Source organism: Diceros bicornis, assembly GCF_020826845.1.
Source record: "Diceros bicornis minor isolate mBicDic1 chromosome 21 unlocalized genomic scaffold, mDicBic1.mat.cur SUPER_21_unloc_1, whole genome shotgun sequence".
In the NCBI taxonomy this organism is placed as follows: domain Eukaryota; kingdom Metazoa; phylum Chordata; class Mammalia; order Perissodactyla; family Rhinocerotidae; genus Diceros; species Diceros bicornis.
In genome coordinates, this window is record NW_026690885.1 from 3,519,116 (window position 1) to 3,546,753 (window position 27,638).

At 43.6% G+C, this 27,638-nt stretch overlaps 1 protein-coding gene across 1 annotated transcript in view; it reads right to left on the reverse strand.

Annotated features, from left to right (window-relative positions):
- Positions 1 to 27,638, reverse strand: part of LOC131401855 (centrosomal protein kizuna-like) — a 62,152-nt gene that overhangs the window by 12,210 nt on the left and 22,304 nt on the right. The window contains exons 3-5 of the mRNA XM_058536952.1: positions 18,419 to 18,532; positions 10,568 to 10,715; positions 392 to 448 (exon numbers count right to left, since the gene is read on the reverse strand). Of these exons, the coding sequence (XP_058392935.1) occupies positions 392 to 448; positions 10,568 to 10,715; positions 18,419 to 18,532 (319 nt within the window). The remainder of the gene's footprint in view (positions 1 to 391; positions 449 to 10,567; positions 10,716 to 18,418; positions 18,533 to 27,638) is intronic.

A 27,638-nucleotide genomic window follows, 5' to 3' on the forward strand; every position in this document is an offset into this window, starting at 1 on the left:
CTTATGTCATGCTGAAGTGTTCTGCTTGTGAAGTACGTATGTGAAATGTGACCACTCTTGTGAACCTGGGCTGGTTTATCCAAGATCGACTCTCTCATTGCATGAATGCTGTTGGTTTGGATTGAGAAAGAGATGTGGAAAAATGTGACCTTGCAGTATCCCCATCCTTCCAGAAATGACCCCTGAACTTCCCTCAAATGAGAAGACTGTAGAAAAACTTGGTGGCTGAGAAGGAGACACTAAGCAAAAAGAGAATTGCCCTTATTTTAAAGCATAATTGTCAATCAAGGATAAACACACTCTGCACTTTGCTGCTAAGTCTGCTGGGGAGCTCAGGAAACTTACTAGCCACACTGCCTATCTGTTTTCAAAGGGCACCAAATTGTCTTACCCATATCGCCTCATGTGTCCTGGGCAGGGAGGTGGGCACAGATTTTATCACAGCCAACTTGAGAGGCAGAGAAAAAGTAAAAATTAACAGGACAGGTAAATACCCATGTCTCTTAATTTCTAGGTCAACACTCTTCCCCCAAGAAATAAAACTATACTGGTAACAAGAGTTAAACAACCAATGATGACATTGTCCCGCTGCCAGAGTGTGTTTCTCTCTCATTTCCTACTTGGAAGTGGTGATTTGCCCAGGCTGCTGGGAGAGGAAATCTCGGTGGTGGTGCTGACCTTTCCCTGGTCTCTGGCAACAGTAGTAAATACAAGGAAATGTCCAACTCAACCTGTAGAATGGACACGAGACTCTACAAGTTAATATGAAGAGCAAAACTGGACAAAGCCTCATAGGTCATCTTTAGTTTGAGAGCGAAGGGGTAACAACAGAATTCTCTAGTGAACAAGGGGGAAGATAATCATCTCTTCTCATGAAGATGCCCTGACAGGAAGAATCACAGAGGCAGAATATGGAAGATCTTGCCTTGTAAGTTTGGCTTTGAACATACAAGGCCACTGCCATCGGCCTTGATATCCCTGCAAGGCTCCTGCCCTCTGCCCTCCCCTGGACCAGCTGGCCACCTGGATCCACGGCCTATCCTAGGGGCCGGAGCAGCTGATTTTAGGGGATTTAAGGAATTCTAGTCTCCTCGGCCGAAGGACTTGGTGTCAAGTTAGCCTTGTAGCCAGCACCTGTCTGTGGTCCAGTTCTAGTAACCAGGAGCTCTTCCTCTATTTACATAAAGTAGTCCCTGAATTTTACTCGAGTTGTGACAATTCTCTGTTGGGATGACCTGCATTGTATCCCTGTTTCTGCATACTGGGGTTCAGGTGTAGAGTCCTGCCCTCGAAGCTCAGGCCAGGGCTGGTTCCCATCACTGGCTGCCATAATGCCTCAATCCCAGCTGCCTACATGGACCACTGTACTGCACCTGCTTCCAGAATCTGTCCAGGAAGACAGGTGTGAAGAATAGTGTCACCTCCTTGACCTGCCATCTCTCAACTGTCAGTGTGCAAGCTGGACCACTGTGGCCTGTCTCATTTCCAGACCTCCACCTCTCCTGCTCTAGTCTGTCTGCTTCCACAGAGAGATAAGCTCTTATTCTGTGTGCCCAATCATCCTGGATCTATGAAAAGCATTTTAGAATATGAACAAAAAGAACTGACCCAAATTCTGAAGTGAAAGTTATAATTTTCTTTTCCTAAAATAATTCAAACATTCTGAGAGAGCCTCAAATATGTATTTCTTCGTCGTATTACCTTATGCAATAGCTGTAACTAATAATTTCTTGGCATGACTTCGTAAGAGCCACTGTTTTAACACATATTTTAAGAATAAAATTGTTAAAGGACTTTCTACACTTTTTACTGTAGAATTTGCAGATAATGGAAACTGTTTTGGATTGTCAATGACTCAGATTACTTGTAACTGGGCCCTCAATGATGACACACAATTTATCTCACTGTTTTGTGCACCTCTTTCATATTAAGACCCTCTTTTGCTTTAGCTGGGTTCCAACTGGGTTTCAAAAGAACACAGAATAAAATGCTATAATAATCCTGCAAATGTCTTTCTAATAAGTCCTTGTATACTTGATAAGAATACCACCACTGCTACTAGTTCTACACTCTGCCCTCTTTTTTTTTTTTTTACCATGGTGAGGTAAATAAAGTAGTGGGCATACTGCAGGTTTTCACTTATTTCATATATTTTATCCCATTTATCTTCACTACTCAATACTCTTATCTCTAGGATTTCTCTTACTTTTTTGATAGAGATGTTTATAAAAGGACTCATCTTTTAAGATAATCCTAGAGATAATTTCTCAAAGATGAGTCTTTTATTTTATAAGGATTTTGATGGATGGTCAAATTACATGAGAATGGTTGGCTTCACTTTACTGGACCACAGAGCCAAGAAAGAGAGCAGCAGATCTGCCCAATGGGTCATTCATAAGGGAACCCACAATATAAATCCCTAATAAGCAGGTAATAATGATAAGCAGGGACAGAAACAAAAGTCAATCTCAGACAAGGAATGGTTAGAGGTTTCTAGTCAAAAACAACTTCTGCAGAGTCAGGAAAAACATCTGTAATACATTCTCAGGATGTACTGTTTGCAGATGCTTTAGCCAGGCATATTTCTAAGGAAGTCCCCAATTTGAAGGAGCTTGCAGTCTGAAACTGACAACACTAACCCATACCTACAAAGAAACAAAAGCCCAAAGAAGAGGGAACAAGCTGCTTTACACAGCTCATGCTGGGACTGAATGGGCTCTGCAAATTGGAGCTCTCTATCTGAAAAATGCCACCAGACAACACTTTTACCATGGGCCTCCTGATGGTGCTTATGAATATACTATGCTTGGGTCTCAACTTATCTGTTAGCTAATAAAGGCTCTCTTTGATTTCATACATTTGGAGCCCAGGAGGGAGACTGGGGACTGTCTCACTGTTCTCAGCAGTCTGGAGCCTAAGTCAATAGAACAAACTAGTTCCTCACTTTTCTGCCTTCCCAGGAGCCAGGAGAAAAGGCTTAGAAATTCAATGCCAAGGCACACACTATTTGTAGAATGACTGATGGTCATATTTCACATCTTAGAAAGGCAAATCGTCCTATGATTTACACTTAGCAGGACACTTAGAATTACTGGCTCAATTCTACCAGAATTTTTCTCAAAGGTCAGTTACGGTTCCTGCTAGGTCTAGAACCCCAAGAGTCATCTAGGCTGCCTCTTAATTTATATCCAGAAACTTAACTGTGATATTCAAATGCATAAATAGACAGATGAAGATAATAACGGAAAAGACTTTGTGTCCAAAATATCATTAAGAAAAATGAAAGGCAAAAATCAAACTGCTCAAAATATTGCAACAAATTGTACGAATTTATATAAAAACAATTCTTACAAGTCAACAAGAAAAACATTACTAACCTAATAGAAAAATGAGCAAAGGACACGAACTGGCAAATTATAAAAGAAGAACCACAAAGGGCTCACAAATAGGTAGGGGAAAAGTTTGACCTCAATGGTAAATATAAAGGTCAAATGAACAAAAAAATTGGATGTCATTTGCACTTCTCAATTTGGTGCTCAAAAAAAAAAAGGTTGATAGCACCCAGTTTCATAAAGAGCTCAGATTATATATATATATATTTTCCTCCATTCCTTGTGACTTTGATGACCCCTCCAGAGTGAGATCTGGCAGTGCAGAGCAAAAGGCTGAAAGACACGCATTCCCTTCGACCTAACAACTCTACATCTAGGAATTCATTCTAAGGAAATAGCATGGATATTTGTACAAACTGAATTGCTCAGATGTTCTTTGAAATTTTTTTACTACAGGAAAAATTAAAAACAACTTAAATGTTGAACAAGAGGCTGGTTAAAGGGACAGTGGAATAGCCACACAGGGGTCTCTGCACAGCTGTTGGAAATGATGTAGAAGAACATGTGATGGTATGAAAGGAAGTTCACTTGTGACAAGTGGGAAAAAAAGAAGCTATGGACACAAACAGTACAACCCATGTTTGCCAATATATTAAATATTAAAAACCATACACCACAACGTCAACGGGCAATTTTATTTTCTCCTTTTTGTTTACCTTAATATTCCAAGTTTGGTTTTCTTTTTTTCCTGCTAGTTTTTTAAGAAAAACACATGCTAGCTCCAAAGGAATCTGATTTCTGCGATGGATGGTACAAATACAAACAGAAAGCGAATGTGAAAGCATTTAATAAAATTACATTTCCTTCTGTATGTAAATCAGTGCTGTTAATGCAGAGACAGAAAAGCAGGAGAATTAAAAACCACGGATGTAGACAGCAGATGACAATTTCCCCTAATACACAGATTTAACTGACTTTTTCCTCAAGAACCTTCCTCTTGCACACCAGAAGTAATTTTTCAATGTTTAAAGAGAAATGCAAGCATCATCACCTAAGGTATGTCTAAGTTATAGGAAGGGGATTTTATCTGTGCAGCAATTAAAAGAAAGGGGAAAGTATTCATATGAGCCAGCAAATGAGTATTCAAGAGAGAAGACCAAGAGAACAGTCGATCCTTAGGGAGAGATGAAGGGATTTCTGTGACTAGTCATGTGTCTTTCTGGTATGTGTGGTGGGGGCACTCTATGAGTGCCACCAGTAAGCCACTCTGCTTTCCCTGGAGAAGTTCTCCTCGGTGGAAACAGACATTACTTAGGAGAGAAGGAGTATTAAGGCACTTTGTGTTTTAATGAAGCACCCAACTCATTTTTTTTTCCACATAAAGTAATTATAAATTTTTCTGATTTAAAAGCCTGCAGCTCAATTATGTAATTGCCTAATAGGGTATGGGGGTGCTGTGGATCTTATCTGGTCTCAAGGGGACATAATCTGAGTTTCAGCGGCTTTAATGATGTATTTACTCAAGAGACAGGACTGACTCTAGCTGACAGCAAGGGGACCCACAGGTAAACATCACTTACACGTGACTGTTTAATTAGCCATTTACCCAAGAGATCAAAGTAAATATTTCTGAGCTGCATTAGACTCTTAGCCAAGTAATTTTTAGTAGAACTTTCTTAAATTTTGAAAATCTCTTATTTTTAAGATTTTTATCTACAGAGAAATATGTAACTCATGCTATTTACTAAAGGTGTATATTGTTTCAATACAGGGAAACAACCAAAGATACTTGATTTTGCTAATAGTAAAAGCATGACATGTAAATCAAAGCAGTCCTAGAACTCACAAAAGCATTTTGTTCTAAAGTTCGCAAGGCTTGCCCTGCCCACGTCATTTTGGTAACATTGTTCTTTACGGCTGTGCATTTCTTCAGTCACAACCTAACCGTTTCAGAAACTGCCTGCTTACTTCGATTTTTAAGGACAGATTTTGTGATTAATTTATTGGTAATTTTTATGATTGTCACTAAGATGAGATCAGGATGATTTAAAAGGGAACAAAAAACCTACGAGGGGAGGCAGAATAGCACTTGATTCATAAGTTATTAATTGGGCAGCCCCTTCTCATTAATAATGGAGTTATTGGGCCGGCCCCGTGGCTTGGCGGTTGGGTGCGCGCGCTCCGCTGCTGGCGGCCCGGGTTCAGATCCCGGGCGCGCACCGACGCACGGCTTCTCCGGCCATGCTGAGGCCGCGTCCCACATACAGCAACTAGAAGGATGTGCAACTATGACACAACTATCTACTGGGGCTTTGGGGGAAAAAATAAATAAATAAAATTAAAAAAAAAAAAACAAAAAACCAAGCAACACTGAGAGATCCTTTAAAAAAAAAATAATGGAGTTATTATTTGAAAAATTATGAGTGGATTGGTTGTCTGGAACTGGGAATATGTTTTCTAATATAAACAACACCTTTTTAAAAGAAGATGACTAGATAGGAAAGGGCAGTGGACCACTGCTTATTTCAGCCTTGACACGGCTGAGATGTGACCTACTCGAGTGAACAAGAATGGAATACAATGTTGTTACAAAATGGTACTAGAGAAAATGGACAACAAAACCGGAAAACAAATCCTTCTTAGGATCTACATTTATTGGGCCAGCCCAGTGGCAGAGTGGTTAAGTTCCCCTGCTCCGCTTCAGCGGCCCAGGGTTCACAAGTTGGGATCCCAGGCGTGGACATATGCATGGCAGGTGCATCAAGCCATCCTGTGGCAGGCATCCTACATATAAAGTAGAGGAAGATGGGCACGGATGTTAGCCCAGGGCCAATCTTCCTCAGTAAAAAGAGGAGGATTGGCAACAGATGTTAGCTCAGGGCTAATCTTCCTGACTTAAAAAAAGAAAGAAAGAAAAAAAAAAAAGATCTACATTTATCAATAGGTGTGGAACAGATCTAAAAAACACAGGTTCTGTTTTTCCTCAAGAACATGGTTCTTTCTCAAAGAACATTCACACAACTGGTATCATACCTCAAACAAAACAAAACTATAGGTTATTTATTGAGTCACAGGAAGTGCAGTGAAATGAAAATATGTGTGGGAAGGATAGCACAAGATTACCTCTGAAAAGGGGCATGGGCTTGAGGAGAAGCGCACAGGGGCTGTATCTCCGTAATAATTTATTTCAGGAGAAAGAAATTGGGGAGGAAGGAGGTTAGAGGAGGGAGAGGAGGAGAAGGAGAAAAGGAGGGGAGAAGAAGAGGAGAGAAAGAGCAGAAGAAGGGAGGGAAGGTGCGTGAAAGGGGGAGAGAGAGAAGCCAAGAGGGAGGGGGAAAAGGAGGAGGGGTGGGAAGATGAGGAGAAGGAAGATGAGGAGCAGGTCTGAGATAAATAGGGTGCAATGGTAACAACACATGTGAGTCTGGGCTGGTAGGCATGGGATTCCTGGGTTCATTTTATCACTCTCTGTATGTTTGAAATGCTTAAAAAAGCACTTCTACTCTCTTTTAATCAAAGGGGCAAAGAAAGGGGGGCTTGAGAAGGACTGAAGGTGCTCTGAGAGGCTTGAGGGGTGATGGCCGAGGCTCTGGACCGCACAGCGACACAGGTGTGTGACTTCAGTGCAGAGATGGCAAGCCGCGCCTCCGGGAGGGGCACATGCAGAATCCTCGAACTTTGCGCACGATAAAAATAAAAAGGATCAAAGCCAGAAAACCCTATATTACATATAAGGATGAGAAAACATACATGAAACTAGACACGTTCACAAGACATTAAATTTAGGAAAGGAAAGGCCACCTCTCTGAGTATATGGCTTCTCCAGGGAATGACGAGGACCACGACGGGAACGCTCTAAATCTGGCTCCTGGGTGGGAGCCCTCCTGCCTTCCTTGGGAGTCTGCTCCATGGGTTCCCTGGTCTCTTCAGCAGCTCACACTCCCCTCTGCGCCAGCTCCTGAGTCAGGCCCCTCCTGCCTTCCTTGGGAGTCTGCTCCATGGGTTCCCTGGTCTCTTCAGCAGCTCACGCTCCCCTCTGCGCCAGCTCCTGAGTCAGGCCCCTCCTGCCTTCCCTGGGAGTCTGCTCCATGGGTTCCCTGGTCTCTTCAGCAGCTCACATGCCCCTCTGCGCCAGCTCCTGAGTCAGGCCCCTCCTGCCTTCCCTGGGAGTCTGCTCCATGGGTTCCCTGGTCTCTTCAGCAGCTCACGCTCCCCTCTGCGCCAGCTCCTGAGTCAGGCCCCTCCTGCCTTCCCTGGGAGTCTGCTCCCTCGGTTCCCTGGTCTCTTCAGCAGCTCACGCTCCCCTCTGCGCCAGCTCCTGAGTCAGGCCCCTCCTGCCTTCCCTGGGAGTCTGCTCCATGGGTTCCCTGGTCTCTTCAGCAGCTCACGCTCCCCTCTGCGCCAGCTCCTGAGTCAGGCCCCTCCTGCCTTCCTTGGGAGTCTGCTCCATGGGTTCCCTGGTCTCTTCAGCAGCTCACACGCCCCTCTGCGCCAGCTCCTGAGTCAGGCCCCTCCTGCCTTCCTTGGGAGTCTGCTCCATGGGTTCCCTGGTCTCTTCAGCAGCTCACACGCCCCTCTGCGCCAGCTCCTGAGTCAGGCCCCTCCTGCCTTCCTTGGGAGTCTGCTCCATCGGTTCCCTGGTCTCTTCAGCAGCTCACACGCCCCTCTGCGCCAGCTCCTGAGTCAGGCCCCTCCTGCCTTCCTTGGGAGTCTGCTCCCTCGGTTCCCTGGTCTCTTCAGCAGCTCACACGCCCCTCTGCGCCAGCTCCTGAGTCAGGCCCCTCCTGCCTTCCTTGGGAGTCTGCTCCATGGGTTCCCTGGTCTCTTCAGCAGCTCACACGCCCCTCTGCGCCAGCTCCTGAGTCAGGCCCCTCCTGCCTTCCTTGGGAGTCTGCTCCATGGGTTCCCTGGTCTCTTCAGCAGCTCACACGCCCCTCTGCGCCAGCTCCTGAGTCAGGCCCCTCCTGCCTTCCTTGGGAGTCTGCTCCATGGGTTCCCTGGTCTCTTCAGCAGCTCACACTCCCCTCTGCGCCAGCTCCTGAGTCAGGCCCCTCCTGCCTTCCTTGGGAGTCTGCTCCATGGGTTCCCTGGTCTCTTCAGCAGCTCACACGCCCCTCTGCGCCAGCTCCTGAGTCAGGCCCCTCCTGCCTTCCTTGGGAGTCTGCTCCATGGGTTCCCTGGTCTCTTCAGCAGCTCACACTCCCCTCTGCGCCAGCTCCTGAGTCAGGCCCCTCCTGCCTTCCTTGGGAGTCTGCTCCATGGGTTCCCTGGTCTCTTCAGCAGCTCACACGCCCCTCTGCGCCAGCTCCTGAGTCAGGCCCCTCCTGCCTTCCTTGGGAGTCTGCTCCATGGGTTCCCTGGTCTCTTCAGCAGCTCACGCTCTCCTCTGCGCCAGCTCCTGAGTCAGGCCCCTCCTGCCTTCCTTGGGAGTCTGCTCCATGGGTTCCCTGGTCTCTTCAGCAGCTCACACTCCCCTCTGCGCCAGCTCCTGAGTCAGGCCCCTCCTGCCTTCCTTGGGAGTCTGCTCCATGGGTTCCCTGGTCTCTTCAGCAGCTCACACTCCCCTCTGCGCCAGCTCCTGAGTCAGGCCCCTCCTGCCTTCCTTGGGAGTCTGCTCCATGGGTTCCCTGGTCTCTTCAGCAGCTCACGCTCCCCTCTGCGCCAGCTCCTGAGTCAGGCCCCTCCTGCCTTCCTTGGGAGTCTGCTCCATGGGTTCCCTGGTCTCTTCAGCAGCTCACACGCCCCTCTGCGCCAGCTCCTGAGTCAGGCCCCTCCTGCCTTCCTTGGGAGTCTGCTCCATCGGTTCCCTGGTCTCTTCAGCAGCTCACGCTCCCCTCTGCGCCAGCTCCTGAGTCAGGCCCCTCCTGCCTTCCTTGGGAGTCTGCTCCATGGGTTCCCTGGTCTCTTCAGCAGCTCACACGCCCCTCTGCGCCAGCTCCTGAGTCAGGCCCCTCCTGCCTTCCTTGGGAGTCTGCTCCATGGGTTCCCTGGTCTCTTCAGCAGCTCACACTCCCCTCTGCGCCAGCTCCTGAGTCAGGCCCCTCCTGCCTTCCTTGGGAGTCTGCTCCATGGGTTCCCTGGTCTCTTCAGCAGCTCACACGCCCCTCTGCGCCAGCTCCTGAGTCAGGCCCCTCCTGCCTTCCTTGGGAGTCTGCTCCATGGGTTCCCTGGTCTCTTCAGCAGCTCACGCTCCCCTCTGCGCCAGCTCCTGAGTCAGGCCCCTCCTGCCTTCCTTGGGAGTCTGCTCCATGGGTTCCCTGGTCTCTTCAGCAGCTCACGCTCCCCTCTGCGCCAGCTCCTGAGTCAGGCCCCTCCTGCCTTCCTTGGGAGTCTGCTCCATGGGTTCCCTGGTCTCTTCAGCAGCTCACACGCCCCTCTGCGCCAGCTCCTGAGTCAGGCCCCTCCTGCCTTCCTTGGGAGTCTGCTCCATGGGTTCCCTGGTCTCTTCAGCAGCTCACGCTCCCCTCTGCGCCAGCTCCTGAGTCAGGCCCCTCCTGCCTTCCTTGGGAGTCTGCTCCATGGGTTCCCTGGTCTCTTCAGCAGCTCACGCTCCCCTCTGCGCCAGCTCCTGAGTCAGGCCCCTCCTGCCTTCCTTGGGAGTCTGCTCCATGGGTTCCCTGGTCTCTTCAGCAGCTCACACGCCCCTCTGCGCCAGCTCCTGAGTCAGGCCCCTCGCTGTCTTGTCTGACCCACAGCAGGGCTCGCTCCTCCCCGCCTCAGTCCCACTCCAAGCAGACAGAACTCCCCAAGGCGCAGCAGAGACCTCATGACAGCCCCGCTCGCAAAGCTCTGCCGGCTTTTCAGAATCTACTCAATAAACACCAACTCCTTAGCCTAGGCTGGACCCGGCACAGCAAGGCTCCACTCCCTCGGACCTTCTCGCCCCAGCCCACACACCAGCCACGGAAGACGGCTCTGTTTCCCGGGTCTCGATGGAGTGGAGGAAGAAAACCAGGACGCCACAAGAGGCTTCTAAGTTCCTTGGAAAATGCTGGGGTAGATATGCTTAATTAGGTTAGCTCCAAAACCTGAATCAACTTTACGTAAGGAGTTGAGATTCCTACATAAAACACTATGCAAAAGGCCTGAGAGCAGAAAGTTAAAACCAACCATAAACCCTCACTATTATTTAATCTTTTTTCAACTATGTTAACCATTGCTAAGAACATGACTATTTCCTTAAATGAATAATTTGTACATCTTGAAACTTATTTAAAAAAATAAAAATTACTAACCCCTGTCCTCTGGTCCACGTTTGTGACTAGGAAAACTTCAGACTTCTTAGCTACCTCTTCTGTGATAGAATTATCACGTTCTTTCAAGGTGGCCATGTGCTGACCCAACTGTGCCCTCAACAAGCCTGAGGCTGACGCTTGTTCAGATCTGTAACACAGAAATAGGAGACACATTAGAAATTTGTAGTACTGGGTTACTTATGAGATTCCCATATTTTCAAAGGCCCCTTAATCAAGTTGGTAAAAGACAGTTCATCCAGAAAAGTCTAGAACCTAATATATTCTGGACTAAGGGAATTTCCAGAGTCTTGGTATTTCTTTTTTAATTTTATTTTGGTTATGATTTCATTGCTAGATGAGCATTCTCAACTTTGGCTGCATACTGGAACTACCTGGGGAGGTTTGCAAAATCCAGGTGCCTAATGCCACCCCTACAGAGTCTAGTAAAATTGGCCTGAGGTGTGGTCCAGCCATTGGGATTCTTTAAGGCTCACAGAGCGATTCTAATGCGCGGCCATGGTTTCAAATCACTGCACAGATAGTCAGCCTCCTCTTAAGTGTAGTTAAGAGAAACAAATCACATTTCCATCTCAACAACAGTTGATTCCTGTTATATACTTACTATGAAATTTATTAAAAATTAAGATATTATTAGGAAAGAGTTAAAAGGAAGCCTATATTGCTGCCTAGACTACGGTATTTAGATACTAAAAGGAACCAGGTTCCCTTAGGGAAATGCCCTGTTCTAGTTCTGGGGCAGGAAATGTACAAGATGAGCCTGGAAAACCTTGTCATACTAGAAAGCATGGAAGCTATCAAAGACTACTGAGTCATGTCAAAAGGCCTCAGAGGCCATCTTGAAAGGGTTCCTGCTGGCCAAAGATGGGACAATTTGAGCACCAAAAAGAACAATGAGTGCAATGGACTTAAACACAGCAAATATATAAAAATGTACAAGTTCATTTAAAAAATAAATAATAAAAAGTTTTAAAAATAATAAAAAGTCTTTGGATTCAGCCTCAAAAAGGAAGGAAATCCCGTCACATTCTACAACATGGATGAATCTTAAGGACACTATGCTAAGTAAAATAAGCTAGTCACAAAAAGACAAATACTTTATGATTCCACTTACATAAGACACCTAGAGCAGTCACATTCACAGAAACAGAAAGCAGAATGGTGATGCTAGGTGCTGGGAGAGGGAGAAATGGAGAGCTATTTAATGGATACAGAGTTTCAGTTTTGTAAGATGAAAAAGTTCTAGAGATCTGTTGCAGAACAATGTGAATGTACTTAACAGTACTGAGCTGTACACTCAAAAATGGTTAAGATGGTAAATTTTATGTTATGTGTGTTTCACCAAAATTAAAAATATAAACAAATAAACAAACCTTTGGAGGCTGCTAGGGCAACAACTTGATATTCTGAAAATTGGTAAGTAAAGGGATAGAATCAAGCATTTATCCTGCCTTTGTGGTCAAAAAATGCATTTTACAATTAACAAGTAGTTGATGGGAAAAGTTCTTCCAACTAATAAATGCAGAAGAAATTAACAAATTAGAAAAGTCACCATTTTGTAAGTCCAAATTAATGAATGCATCTAGGAAATGATCATAATTTTGTGGAAACTGCATAACAGTAAACTTTATACTGAAGCATCAGTCTATCAATGTTCAAAGCCACAGACCAGTCTTCCTAACAACATGACAACCAGATATCACATGCGGCCTGAGGGGGTGTAATAAGAAGTACAAGCACTGGGGCAGCCCGGTGGCGCAGCAGTTAAATGCGCGCACTCCGCTTTGGTGGCCTGGGGTTCGCAGGTTCGGATCCCGAGCATGCACCAACGCACCGCTTGTCAAGCCATGCTGTGGCGGCATCCCATATAAAGTAGAGGAAGATGGGCATGGATGTTAGCTCAAGGCCAATCTTCCTCAGCAAAAAAAAAAAAAAAGGAGGAGGATTGGCATCGGATGTTAGCTCAGGGCTGATCTTCCTCACAAAAAAAAAAAAAGAAGAAGTACAAGCACCACCTATGACGTTGTCTTGCCAAAATAACTGGGCTGGAGTATAATCATGTATCTGGATTGAACCAGCAGTTTACAGGTGATAGCATTTCGATCCTGATACAAACAAAGCAAATGTAAAATGACTTTTTTGAGATAATCAAGACAAACTCACAAGAAATAGGTATCAGATAAAGTAAAGAATCTTGTTAAATGGTAATGTATTATATCCATATATGTTAGAGATATAAGTATTTGTATTTATAAGTAAAATATGTTGTCTCTTTTAAACTACTCAAAGAAAAAAGTGTGGATGAGGGAAAGATAAAACAAGACTAGCAAAATGTTGACAACTGGTGGATCTGGGTGAGGGGTACATGGGACTTCATTATGTTATTATAGTGGCTTTTGTGAATGTTTTAAAAATTTCAAAGTAAAAAGTTAAAAAACAGTGTAATAATGTCTGCAACTTACTTGGAAATGCATAAAAATAAGAGATTGTGACTGATGGATGGATGGAAATATGAAGAGACAGACATATGGGAGTGCAATCAAATGTCAATGGTAGATTCTGGGTGGTGGGTATATGGATGCTCATTACACAGTTCCTTTTACTTTTCTGTATGTTTGGAATTTTCATAAGAAAATATTTGGAAAAAAAGTAAGTCTAGGTACAACTCAGAACCTTCTTTAATAAATCTTAATGGTTATAATCTTTGCCTGACCTAACTCTAGTTTTTCCCAAGAGTTGAATAAAGTGGGATGGGTCATCGGAATCCTTGAACTTATTTAAAAACTTCCCAGAATGATTCTAAGGTTTCTGGCTGGTTTGGTAGAAAGCCCCTTCAGCAACTTGCCTTTCTTGGTTCTGTCTAGACCTCACCAATGTCATAATGCCACCCAATTCCTTTGTTCTGTTTCTATGTAAATGAAGCAACCTTTTTCTACATTTGGTTTCACAAGAGATTTCCCTACCGGGAAAATGCAATCACAGGCTACCAGCAAATTCTAGTCCATTCAGCCGTTACATTTCTCATAATGAGTAAATCAATTGTGCTTCTGGTCTGAAAAGATGCTTACTTAGGTTGAGTTAAACTTGGAAACAAGTTGAAGTAGGGTGAATTAAGTTAGTTAAAGTAGTTGGGATGGACTGAATTATCAGAGACCGTCTCGCTGGTGACTGATACACGTGACTTCTGCAGAGGCAAAGCCAAGGCAAGAGGCTACTAATGTCCCCACCAACTGTAACCATCCTTTGGGCTCTGGTATGAAAGAACTAGCTAAGGTTTCCTATAATTATTATACATACCTCACAAAAGGACAAAACCCATTAATTGACTTGCATGGGGTCAAATAGCAAATGAGCTATGGAAGGAGGTACAGCATCTAGAGTCTGTGACTTCTGAACAGTTAAGCCAACACTTACAGCACAAAACCAGGCTTTCGTGCAGATTGATTTCAGGACAAATTGGGTGAGGAGTACAACAGCCATGGCTCTCCTTGCATGGAGTCTTGCCCATGTTTCTACATAAACACACCAAATCAGAAAATTTGCAAAGTGGTACAAAGGATTTTTTTTTGTGTGTGTGAGGAAGACAAGCCCTGAGCTAACATCCAATGCCAATCCTCCTCTTTTTTGCTGAGGAAGACTGGCCCTGGGCTAACACCCGTGCCCATCTTCCTCTACTTTATATGGGACGCCGCCACAGCATGGCCTGACAAGCGGTGCGCTGGTGTGCGCCCGGGATCCTGGCCAGCGAACCCCGGGCTGCCACAGAGGAGCGCGAGCACTTAACCGCTTGTGCCACTGGGCCGGCCCAAGGTACAAAGGATTTAAAGGAGTTTTTTTTTTCTCTTTCGTCTACTTTACATTGAAAAATTTATAACATCAATGCCACAGAGAAAAAACAAAGTTCAATGTCAGCTAAATTATATACTCCTTTAATTAAAAAGATAATAAAAGAATAGACTTTAAACAGTCTATAATTAACTTCATACACTTGGAATGGCTTCCAATCAGAAAACTGCAATTTAAGTAAATGTACCAACATTTCCTAATTACAACTGATTTACAACAGATTGGTAACTTGACCAAAGTTTTAAATGCAGACAAAATAGTAAGTACCCTGAATTTTATTCTGAACATAATAGGCAGAATAAAATAAAGAGGTTTTTACATACTGTAATCCAAATAATATAAAGCTGACTCAATTTTTCAGCATGAGTTTGAGAGCACAATTGGGCAACTGTATCTGAAAGTAGCCACTAACAAGAGACAATTAATTAGTTGCACCTGGAAAAAAAATAAAATAATGAGTACTCTCAATATGGATTTCATATACGATAAAATTACTTAAGTAATCATTTTTATGTTAAAATATGTTTTCCAGAAGGCAATAATGAACAAATTTTTTATCAATTACCCCAAATGAAATGAATTATATTTTAATAATTCACGATTGTCTAAAATAACAACTTGGTCTTCCACCTAATAACAGTAAACTTTTCATATGAAGGTCTTTGAACACTTAATCCCTGATATAACAAAAATCAATAATGATGATAGGAACGGTTTTGTTCTTTTTCCTTTTAAGATGCTTCACTTTGTGAGCAGGAATTCAGAAGTCTTCTCACTATCTTTTAGAGTACGCTGTGGGGCAGGTATCCCATTTTGCAGATGAGATTATAGTAAAGAGATAGACCTCGACAGCCATGGTTGGGTCGGGGCACAAGCAGGGCTGCCGCCACACCAAACACAGTTCTCTTCAACAGGCTTTAAGGAGTTCATAACCCATTAGAGCCTTCCTACTCTGCCTGGCTTAGAATTCTAATGACATCACTGTCATTAACAATTAAGGAACAAAAGTAGATCATTCTCTCCAAATCTGTGTTTCTGAAATAGTTTATCAAGTTGACCAGTTGACTGCTTTGGTCCAGGGGAGATCTCAAAGCAGATGGGAATATATCACTTAGGGGAGTGCCCAAAATAATTCCTGGGTGCTGAGGGGCACAGAGGGTGGCTAGAGCAAGAAGAGCAGCAAGGAGCCCGATGCCATGATTAAAACTTGTTAGAGGGGCTGGCCTGGTGACCTAGTGGTTGAGTTTGGCGTGCTCCACTTTGGCAGCCCTGCTTCACGGGTTCGGATCCCAGGTGTGAATCCACACCACTCACTCATCAGCCGTGCTGTGGCAGTGACCCACATACAAAATAGAGGAGGATTAGCACAGATGTTAGCTCAGGGCTAAACTTCCTCAAGCAAAAAAAGAGGAAGACTGGCAACAGATGTTAGCTCAGGGCTAATCTTCTTCAGCAAAAATAAATAAATAAATACAACTCCTTAGAAAGAATCTGTATTTAAAGACCTCACTGCTTATCTCTCAAAGGTCATATAAACACTTGGCACTTTTTCCAAGGCTAGACAGTGAACCAGTGACAATCAGCGTGCATTAAACAGCACCCCCAGTCACAACACACAATGCGGCATAAAAGGGCAATCCTAATCGTAACAGAACATAACACTGACATTAGTAACCATTCCTGACTTCTTTATCTGGCTTAAAAAAATGATTGTGGTAAAGAAGCAGTCTTGCAGCCTCCAGATATTAATTTTAAAATTTGTGTTGGTCATAAAGAAGGATCATTTCTTAGGGAAAGCTGATTTATACATAACTGTAGACCAACAGTCATGCAAAATGCAATCTTTCATAATGGAAATCAATGCTCTCTTATGCATGTTGAGAAACTATACAAATGTCTAGTCTAGTAGATGTAGATATTTTATCTCATCACCCACAATCACAGTTTGGCAGCGTAGGTTAAGAGAGTCACACAATGAATCATTTAGTCTAACAAGTCAGTTTGCACAGAGAATTACAAATGCATATATGCTTTCTACGCCACATACCACAACTGTGGTTTATGCAAAATAGTATATCAACAGATACAAAAAGCAGTGAGAAAGAAACAGGGGCCTGGTTACAGAGCCTCACAACACATAATCACCAAATGACCTACAGAGTGCAGAAAGACTCCGCCCCAGACAGCTTCTTCCACCGCCTTGTAAAGGAGTATTTGAGACTGCTGTTTTTTATTTTGCATGATAAAACAACAGGAAAGAGGGGGAGCCGGCCCCCTGGGTTAGTGGTTAAGTGCGCGCGCTCCGCTACTGGCGGCCCAGGTTCGGATCCTGGCGCCCACTGACGTACCGCTTGAACGGCCATGCTGAGGCCTTGTCCCACATACAGCAACTAGAAGGATGTGCAACTATGACATACAACTATCTACTGGGGCTTTGGGGAAAAAAAGGAGGAGGATTGGCAATACATGTTAGCTCAGAGCTGGTCTTCCTCAGCAAAAAGAGGAGGATTGGCATGAATGTTAGCTCAGGGCTGATCTTCCTCACAAAAAAAAAAAAAAAAAAAAAAAAAAAAACAGGAAAGAGGATTTTCTTGCATTGCCCTTTACTGCTTCAGGTTGAAAAGTTACTGACCCGGAAGGTCATTTCCAGCATTTTCCACAGTTTGGAGATCACTAGTACAGATGCAGAAGGTAATGTATACACATTCAGGACTTGTGAACCTCATCTTGTGCTCTGTTAAATGGAACATATGATTGGCCAAGTCTTCTTGTGACAAGGCCCTTTTAGAAACTATCATCTTGACTTCTCACGCCTTCATGGGATTTATGCTGAATTCTACTCTGAAGAAAATCATTAACATAAAACAGCCTATGTGGCACACTGAAGGTAGAGAAAACGATGTTAGATATAAGATAACCAGACCCAAAGCCCCTCTCACTCAGCGAAACAAGGTCCTTTCAGGTGGGCTTTCACAGACACTCATCTGCTGACCATGCTCGAGAAATAATTTGTTCTCTGCTAGTAAATAGTGGGGATATATTTTAATAAAAGGAAATATAGTCAGTCCCCAAAATAAAAATCAGAGTTAGGTCACTGGCAACAATTATGCAACATGAATTAGGCACCGACCAGGTGCCAACGCTGGACAAACCATTACACAAATTACACATATGTAATTCTATGACCTCAATAAGTCACTCAGATGCCACAAAGCTTCTGAGGCCATGAAAAGAAACCCACACTACCTAAAAGGTGGCTAGAGGGTAGAGAACAGATTTCTGATTGACTCAGGAAGGATGTACAAGAATCATGGTTCACATGTGCCAACTACCCTGCAAATAATTAACCCCCTCTCTCTCTCATCCTAGCTTTATGGCCTTTAAGGGATATCCTTGAAGTGGTGGCTCTCAAACCTGAGTGAGGGTAGTTCCCTTAAGGGCTCAATAAAACCCAGATGGCTGGGTCTTACCCCCAGATTCCTGATTCAGTGAGGCCTGGGTGGGGAAAACGTGTTCCCAGGTCTTGTTGATGCTGCTGGTCCAGAGACCATACTTGCAGATTGGGGGCCTGTATCTTCTAGATTGGGGGCCTGTATCACCAGCATGACCTTGGAAATTGAGGAATCCATCTGGGGTTTGGACTTGCCAATGACATCCCTCTAGGGGGGTAGCTAGACTAGATTATATCCTGGGTTGTTCACGAAGGTATGCTAATATACCAGATGAAGGCTACCTGTGCTCCCTCCCCCCAAGTAAGCCCTTAAAACGTTGTTATGAGTAGGGATTGAGTGGATATATCCAATTAACAATTAGAAACAAATACATTTACAAAGAAGTTAATGGTCAAGTCCATGAAACAGTTAAACTGACAACTACAAGTGTCTATCCCAGTGGTGACCGTGTGGACTAGTGTTTTGTTTTCATTTGGAAGCATCTGGGAACAAGAATGGCCATCCTTCCACAGCAGCAATTTCATCCCAATAATACCTGACTTGCTTTTCATGGCTGCCACCTCCAGGTAAGAGTCTCGGAGGCTGGTGAAGGACAGCTGTTCCACAGGCTTCAAGGTCTTCTTTCAGAATGTCACTGTGATTATAGAGCCTATAAAATAAAACAGGTGCTGCATGAGATGTTTATTTAAGCACAGATGGCCCAGCTTCTAGAATCTACGGAGGTTCTTCGTGGTTTATTGACATATCTGTAATATAATCTAGACACAAAAATGCAGCAACCAGACTATCTCTCGACAAAGATGTAAAATGGGGCATTTTGAAAACCTTGTTTGTGTGTATGTGGCAGTTTTAAATCCATCAGTGGAAGTAACTTTTAACCCTTTGAAGACTTTAATGACCTTCAAATCGACAGCTATGCAATCTCATTCCACATTCCACCTGACTGATAGGAATGCTAGATAATCTTAACAGCAGAAAAGGCTAATTTTCTATTGTCAATCATAACAAAGTTAGATCTCCACAACTCATGTGAAATTTACTTAAATCGTCACTGCTAAGAAATTGAAAACTGCTGGCTGGATACTGGTTATGTCCTCTATTTCTGAACGCAGAAAAATGACTATTATTTCTCCATTCAGATCCCACTGCAATACAATTTTCTTTATTTTTAGTAAGAAGAGGAAGGGAGGGAAAGAGGGATTTAGCCTTCATTATCTATTTCCAGTCTACTGGGGGACTGGTCTAGTCTAACAATTTGGCCACTGTTTTAGGTTAGGTCTGTCACGGTATCATAGTAGCTTCCAAAGAGACTGATTAGAAACTTCCTTTAAAAACATGTCTATTTGGGGGAAAGCATGATTCTAAAAAGCTATAGGAGAAGACATCAAAGACAAAACAGTATTTCTACTTTAAAGAAGCTGATGACATACGTAGTTGGGAATATTCAACATGTACTCCAAAAAGAAAATGAAGCAACTTGTAAAGCAATGTGTTAATTAGCAACATCTTACTAACTTGTAGTTAGTACAACAGTGGGTTAAGTTACTGGATCCACTTGATGGCCATGTGCCTAATATCAAAAGGATGAAAGAGATGTGCTCTGTTTGTCTATTAGAGGGTGAGTGACAAGTGTAGGCTCAGGCACCCTGACTCTGAAGCAGGCTTTTATCCTGGGCAGGAAATACAAATGTCGTGTCATGTCCGTCCCCCCCGCCCCATTCAAGCCCTATTCTGGACCCTAGGCCACCCTATGGGCGCTCCAGTTCCTTGCCGTGTCTCAAGCTCTTGTCTAAACTCTAAGCCTAAGATTCTTAGTCCTTCTGGGCCACATCCTGTGTTGGATCCTTCACCTCTGAGCTCTGCTGCCAAAAACCTTCCATTTTTTGATCGGGTTGTTTTGTTTTTTGTTGTTGAGTTGTATGAGTTCTTTATATATTTTGGAAATTAACCCCCTGTTGGATATATGATTTGCAAATATTTTCTCCTAGTTGGTGGGTTGTTTTTTCATTTTGTTCATGAATGGCCAACAGGCATATGACAAGATGTTCAACATCACTAATTATCAGGGAAATGCAAATCAAAACTACAATGCGATTTCACCTTACATCCACCAGAATGGCTATAATTAACAAGACAAGAAATAACAAATATTGGAGAGGATGTGGAGAAAAGGGAACCCTCATACATAACTGGTGCAAATGCAAACTGGTGCAGCCACTATGGAAAACAGTATGGAGATTTCTTATAAAATTAAAAATAGAAATACCATATGATCCATATATCCCACTACTGAGTGTTCATCCAAAAACATGAAAGCAACAATTCAAAGAGATTTATGCATCCCTATGTTCATCACAGCAATATTCACAACAGCCAAGACATGGAAGCAACCCAAGTGCCCATCAACGGATGAATGGATAAAGAAGACATGGTATATAGATACAGTGGAATACTACTCAGCCATAAAAAAAGACAAAATCATGCCATTTGTGACAAAATAGATGGACCTTGAGGGTATTATACCAGGCAAAATAAGCCAGACAGAGAAAGATAAACACCGTATGATTTCACTCATATGTGGAAGATAAACACGTGGATACGGAGAACAGATTACTGGTTACCAGAGGGGAAGGGAGTAGGCGGAGAGTGAAAGGAGTAAAGGGACACATATGTATGGTCACAGATAAAAACTAGACTATTGGTGGTGAACACAAAGCAATCTATACAGAAACTGATATATGATATTGTGTACCTGAAATTTATACAATGTTATATGCCAATATGACCTCAATAAAATAATTTAAAAAATAAATTAAAAAACAAACAAACAAAAATCCTTCCAGACTCCTGGCCTATATGACTTACAGTACCTATAATACTTCTTTTTCCTTTGGCAAAATCTGGTTCCTAATTCTTCCTGGAAGGCTTTATCTCGTCACCACTCAATTCACAAAATAACACCTGCCCTTAAGAAAAGGAAGACAGGCCCATCGGAGGTAAGCCAATTTCAGAGCAGCAAAGGAGAGCACATAATCACTGGGAAGGCAATCAGGAGTTGTGAGGCAGTAGAGAGACAGAGAGCTCCTTGGCATCACAAGGGCTTGACTATGGAGGAGGAACTTCAGCTGGGCAAGATTTAGACAGAAGGGGAGATGACCCTTTAAGCTAAGGGGCGGCACAGGCAAAGGTGAGAGGAAATGCCATGGTAGGAGGGGTGTCGGGACCAGCAAGGACACAAGTCTGGCCAGGTGGGGGTTGCTGTTTGTGGTGATAAGATAGTAATGGGAAATAAAATTCAATATGAAACTCGGGTGAGAAAATAGTAATAAATCTTGCGGATTTCTGAGCTATGGCTGGTTTCTTGAAAGCAGTGTTTTTGAGAGGGTTAGCCTGGCAGCCGTGCACAGATGCAGTTGGTGAGGGGACAGACACGAGACCCAGACCACAGCCAGGAGACTGAACTTATGCTCTAGATGGCAGGGGAAGAGTGTGTAAGTGGGAGAGCAGTGGTGGGGGTGGCAGAGAGGGAGAACAGTCATTCACGGCTCAGCTGGGGGGAAGTCAAGCGCCTACAGCTGGTGGGGTGGGCTCGCGAAAAACTGGGGTGTGTGCCTCACTCAAAGGGCCAGTCACTCCCAGCTCCCGCAGTGGAATGTGTCTCAGTGACGTCGATCTTCCTAGTTTTCAAGAGAAGCTGGAAATTCACAATTGCTAGTTTTATTTTTACGTGACATCTCCCAAATTTAAAAATCTGGCAGCTAATTCAAAAGGAGGTTAAATACTATGCTGGACAAACAGAGCTGGTCTGCAGGCTTGGGGTCTCCAGCTTAGACTGCCTCTAGTCTCACCTCCCACCCCAGGTGGTAGACCCTGAGCAAGGACCAGGGCTTGATGTTTTTGCACCTCCTCTGAAATGCTGGTACAATGGCGGAAGTCAGCAGACGCTCACCAATGCTGGGGTACCACAGTGGGGTATAGGCAGGGTGTTCGGGTGGCAGCAGCCTCCCTCCAAGGAGGAGTATTTTATCTCTGCCATTCTTAGGAATGGTGATAAGAGAAAACAGTTTTAGTGGTTTTATTACTGTTTATAAATGCTCTACAGACAATGCACCCTTTGTTGCCTGTATCCCCCACCCCCCCACCATGGTATGCCAGTGCTAAATAATACCTGATTGTCCAGTCAGGACAGATGCCAGATAACCTTTGTTCTTTTCCAATTTGATCAATCCAAATATCAGGCTTACTTAGACTAGCTCTTCTCATACTTGTCTAGGAGCTTCTCTGACTACCTCATTCACAGGGATCTTTCTTATCCCTGAATTCCTTTAGCACAATACAGACCACATCCTACATTGTACTGTTCTCTAGTTATGTCATGTCTGTCTAGTCTTCTCAACAAGACCAAAAGCTTGTTGAGAACAACAATTGGACTTCTGAATTTTTATCTTACTTGAAGTTTCATGTTGCACTCAGCACAATACTGAAGACATACTTAACACCACGAGTTGAATGACAGGCCAAGATTTAAACCTAGATTAGAGAAATCCATGACACCTATTTTTACAGTATGTTTTTATACGGTTGCTGTTAGACCAGTCCAGGGCTTCCATGGCGTCCATGGCTTGGCAAGGAGCGATCAATAAGACGGCCACAAGTACTGTCTGCACAGAGCTTATGGTCTACTCTAGATTAATTCAGAACCTTCTCTGGCTAAAAGACAAGTTGGTCTGTGCTGAGGGTTTCTAGTAGTTATTTCTCCACGTGATACCTGACTTTAGCTTACAAAATATTCATCAGTCCTTTGCTGAAAAAACCTCTATTAAAGAATTCAAACACTATGGAGCTAAAGATTAAAGACTATGTGTTATAAAAAACACTATCCTAGAATTCAAGACCTCAATTTCTTTCATGTCTTCTATTTGCATTCCCATCAAAATAATTCCAGCTGGAGGGGCATCAGTCTGACCAGCCCATGCCCAGTCCTTCCTGGGGAATATGTAGACGGGCCTGGCACTAACACACTGGGCCTTACCATCAGTTTGTCTCTGTGAACTCCAGCAAGTGGACAAACGTGATGGATGACAAGTAATCTCTAGAAGCACAAAAGGCACTTTAAAGAGGTATATTTTATTTTACCCAACAGTGCAGGCAGATAATAAATAAATTTTTTTGGCCAAATTTAAAGTAATTGCTTTCTAGCTTCATTTTCATCTTTCAGTCATACAGAATTTAAGAGAGAATTTAAAAGAAAACAACTCCACTCCAGGCTAATGGGAACACTCAAAGGAAGGTACAATTTTTTTTGGAAGCAAGGAAGAGAGAAAAAGTGCCATGCTTTTCCTTTCAGTACTGCAAACTGAGAATTACATTTTGGCAAAAATGACCCTGTATTAGGGCTGTAGAAAATAAACTTTTCCTTAACCCCACCAGGTAACTTCCACACATTCCCGTGGGTGTTCTATCAGAGTGGACATGTTTCAGTTGCAGCACTAAAGGCATGACTTTCAGGTTTTATTTTCTCTAGGGAACAACAGTCTCAAAATGGTGTGGTAATCACTGCCCATAACTAGTAATGAGTTTACTTCATAATTTACATAATATAATGTTACTTTTAAAAAGTTTTATACATTTACTGTATTTTTAATGAGACTGAAGAATAATAAAGCACCATAGTTGGTCACATCCAGAACAACGTTTTGGGGAAGGAAATTGTATTGCTAAATGAGCAACAACAAAAAGGCATCATCTGCAGAGGTGGTCTGTAGTTCTGAGTGTGGGGTTTAGGAACATCCCATATACAGAACAGTGGGCAAAGGGCAACACGACCGGCCTTTGCTTCCCATTCCAGTGCCTGCAGAACACTGGCCTGCACACTCAACTTCTTCCTTCTCATGGGTTTGACCCTACACTCCTTCCAAAACATAAGAAGGTTTTGATCTTTAAACTAAGAACACATGGCCTGGATAGAAAAGATTACTTTTAAAACCATCACTTTGGGGCTGGCCCGGTGGCATAGTAGTTAAGTTGGAGCGCTCTGCTTCGGCAGCCCAGGGTTCTCAGGTTCTGATCCCGGGTACGGACCTACACACCGCTCATCAAGCCATGCTGTGGTGGCATCCCACATACAACACAGACGAAGACTGGCACAGATGTTAGCTCAGGAACAATCTTCCTCACCAATAAATAAATAAATAAATAAAGTCTTAGTTGCATATTTTATCTCTATTAAAAAAATAAATAAATAAAACCATCACTTGATCATGTTCTGGTTCTGTTTTTCACATTTAATTCCCAAGGAAATTTGTTGATTACAATCAACAACATTTAAAATCCTCCTAAGACCCATGAGAATTGTTAAGTTTAAACAGAAGTAACAGAATGCATTCATGCACCCAACACTTAAAGACCACAACTGCTACAAAATATAACTAACGAACCAAAGCGGGCTGTTGTCAGTCAAACCCTGATATGCTAATTCAATTTGTGTAGCTTACTGGTCATCCTGAAGCAATTTAGCACCTTCACCAATAAGAGAAAACCTCCAGTGACCTCCCACCCACAGGTACACAAATACAACAGAGAACCAGAGAGGTCTGTAGAAGCCCTACCTCCATAAAGATGCAAATTAAGATTTAAACAGTGTAACAATTGGCGAGAGCTAATCCTTTTACAGAGGTGTAAATGGCTATTGAGAACTGAATTCCGGCTGCTAGCTTTTGTTAAGTAGCATTACAGACAAGTTTCACCCAAGAGCAATGCCACCAATTCTGAAGACTATTGATAAAATAGTTTCATAAAGCCAGTGCAATTTGTTTACTCTGATATCAAGTTTCCTGACCATAAATCCAAACATGTAAATATAAACCACATCGAGAATTAGTGCCCTGGGAAAATAAACTGGGAGGAACTATCTCAAGCCTGACACCCGATGGCTGGAACAGCTGTATGTGCGGCCACAGTGAAGTCTGTATACGGGGTTTTGTTTGCCACACAAAACAGTTGTAGAAAGGACAAACACATACATAGTTAAAGAGTATTTTTCTTTTAACGGGCTGTCTTACAAAACCTATGTTTTGGTGGCTCCCTTGGTCCCCATTGTGCAGCCCCCTGGGTGGTCCCTTCCAGGGGGCCACTTGAAGGGAACACAATGCCAAAAATGAGGGAAGGAGGGGACAGCAACACAAAGGCCAACAGAGCTGGGCGGTCTGCAGCGGCAGGCTGCAGACTAGGGGTCAGCAAACAAGGCTCTCTGTTTAGCCCTGGAAACAAGGGCTCCTTCTCTATACCTGGAAACAGCGTGATTAAGCTGACAGCTTGAATTATGGGCTGCATTTTGTAGGGTACGGTCCGTCTGCGTTAAGGTCCTCTTTATTGTAGCAGAGGCCTCACAAGCAAAACCCTTGCCTTTTCCCCCTCTTTGGCTTCAAAACATCATTCTGTTCCATTTTAATTTTCAAAACTACTCCTTCTCCCATATCACCTTTCCTTTTTTTTTTTTTTAAGTTGCTTACTGAGGTGCTGGGAGGCCTGAGAGAATTTATAATAGGGTGTTTCCCTCTACCCTTAAACAGAGATAACCAGCCTGAACCCATAATGAGATTTTAGCAGCCGAGTCATTAGCGATGGCTGCATAAAGGATGGTTCCTTTATGAAATGGATGTGTTCTTTTTTTTTTTTATTATTTATTTTTTACCCCAAAGCCCCAGTAGATAGTTGCACGTCATAGATGCACATCCCTCTAGTTGCTGTACGTGGGACACGGCCTCAGCATGGCCAGAGAAGCGGTGCGTCGGTGCGCAACCGGGATCCGAACCCAGGCCACCAGCAGCGGAGCGTGAGCACTTAACCGCCAAGCCACGGGGCCGGCCCTGAAATGGATGTGTTCTTAATTTGCTCTTTGATAGGTCTGTGGATCCCAAACAACACCTGAGTTGATAAAAATCCTCTTTGCTGGGAAGGTGAACACTGGAAACATTTACTCTTGCTCCCTGGATTTCCTTTAAATCAGCACAGATGTGTCGCCAGTGGGGTGTTGTCATTAGGGTGCTGGCTGCACCCTCCAATCTGAGGTGCACACAACGGATTTATGGAGCCAGTCACCTAAAGTGACCTAGCTTTAAATATCTGCTGCAAAAAAGAACATGGAGGGTAAATGTCTTATCGTACAACTTTATGCCTTTGATGGTGCTCAGGGCAAGCTACCCCAGGAAGCACCACTCTGGTATGCGGATTATTTCGAGCTGAAGACAATAAGGACTCAGAGAACTCAGGAAGAATATTTGAGTTTCCCCTCCCAAACTGCCTAAAGAATTTAAAACAAAAGATCTGTTTCAGGAAGGAGTTATTATCATGACTGCTATAAAGATAATGTAGGATAGAGGTTACAATAGAAAAGGCACCAACAAGCCCATCTTATCGGAAGCTCTGTCTCTCTGGCCACATGCTCTAGATAGCCCTGCGAGGAGTTACCAGACAATCATTTACAAGGGAAGTCTCCATTTGTAAAGGTATCTCCCTCTCTGTATTGGGAAGAGAGGGGATGACCTCATTTCTAGAGACTTATCAATGTAGAAGGTGAGGCCTTAAAACTGCATAATAAACCTTACTCTTGTTTATAGTGCTTTAGTGATAATCTCCTGTAACTAACACCCCCGCCCCCAACATCCTCCTTGTCTTTGGTTGGACATGGTATTTAAGACGAGAATCTCTGCTACTGTGTTGATAAACGCAGTGTCCCTGCTTTCTCCCATGTATACATGTTATTAAACTTGGTATTATTTTCTCCTGCTAACCTGTCTTGCTATTTGGCCAGCCATAAGAACCTTAAGGAAAAGGACAGAGGGAGATTCCCCCTCTTCCCCCGACACCTTTCAGAAATGTAATACAATCAGGCCTTGTATTTTGACTAAATTTAAAGAATACTATGAACATAATAAATTTTTTTATTAGACATTATCATAATTGGTTCTATAATTAAACTCTAGAGGGCGCTTTTTGTAAAAGGGCATCTGATATTTTCAGGGTAGAATCATCTTTGCTGGAGCTTAAGGACTAACAGAGGATCATAAAACAAAACACCAGACTTTTGCTGTCACACGGCTCTCCGTCTGTCTCCACATGTGTGTATGTGCCGGTGCGGGTGTACGTGCGTCTGTAAGAGAAGAGACAAGGAGGACCAGACTGGGCTGGCAAAGATTATGCTACGTGAGGGGATCCAGGGAGAAGGCAAATCAGAAGGCATGATGGGATGGTGGATGGGCTTACTGAGGGCTCAGGCAACGTTCAGACTCTGAAATAAGTTAGTATGTCACTTCTCTGGGATAAGTGAGTCTCCTTAGAAGCCAATTAACTCTGATGAATGGGAATGGGGTCTAGGGCAGTCACCCTCCACTGAGGGAGAGCTCAGACCTGTAGGGCAGGTCCCTCCCTGGGTTCTGACTCAGTGTTCGGGGCCCACCTCCATGATGACAATGAGATGGGAGTGGCAGCACCCTGGGAGGGCACCAGCAGGAAGGAGACTGAACACTTGGCTATTAATGATTGCCTCCTGCTATGTGAGTATGGTAGAAATCAAAGACAGAATTACTGACAAAATTGTGCTGGTTTTCTGCTGGCTCCTTCAGAGGGCCAATACTGTATTAAAATGAAGAAGCTGAATCAATTTATTATTCAAATGCTCATTCACCTAAGAAGCTGCTAAAAGGAAGCCAAAAGAAACAAGAAAGTGAATGATAACAAACCATCATTATGAATGA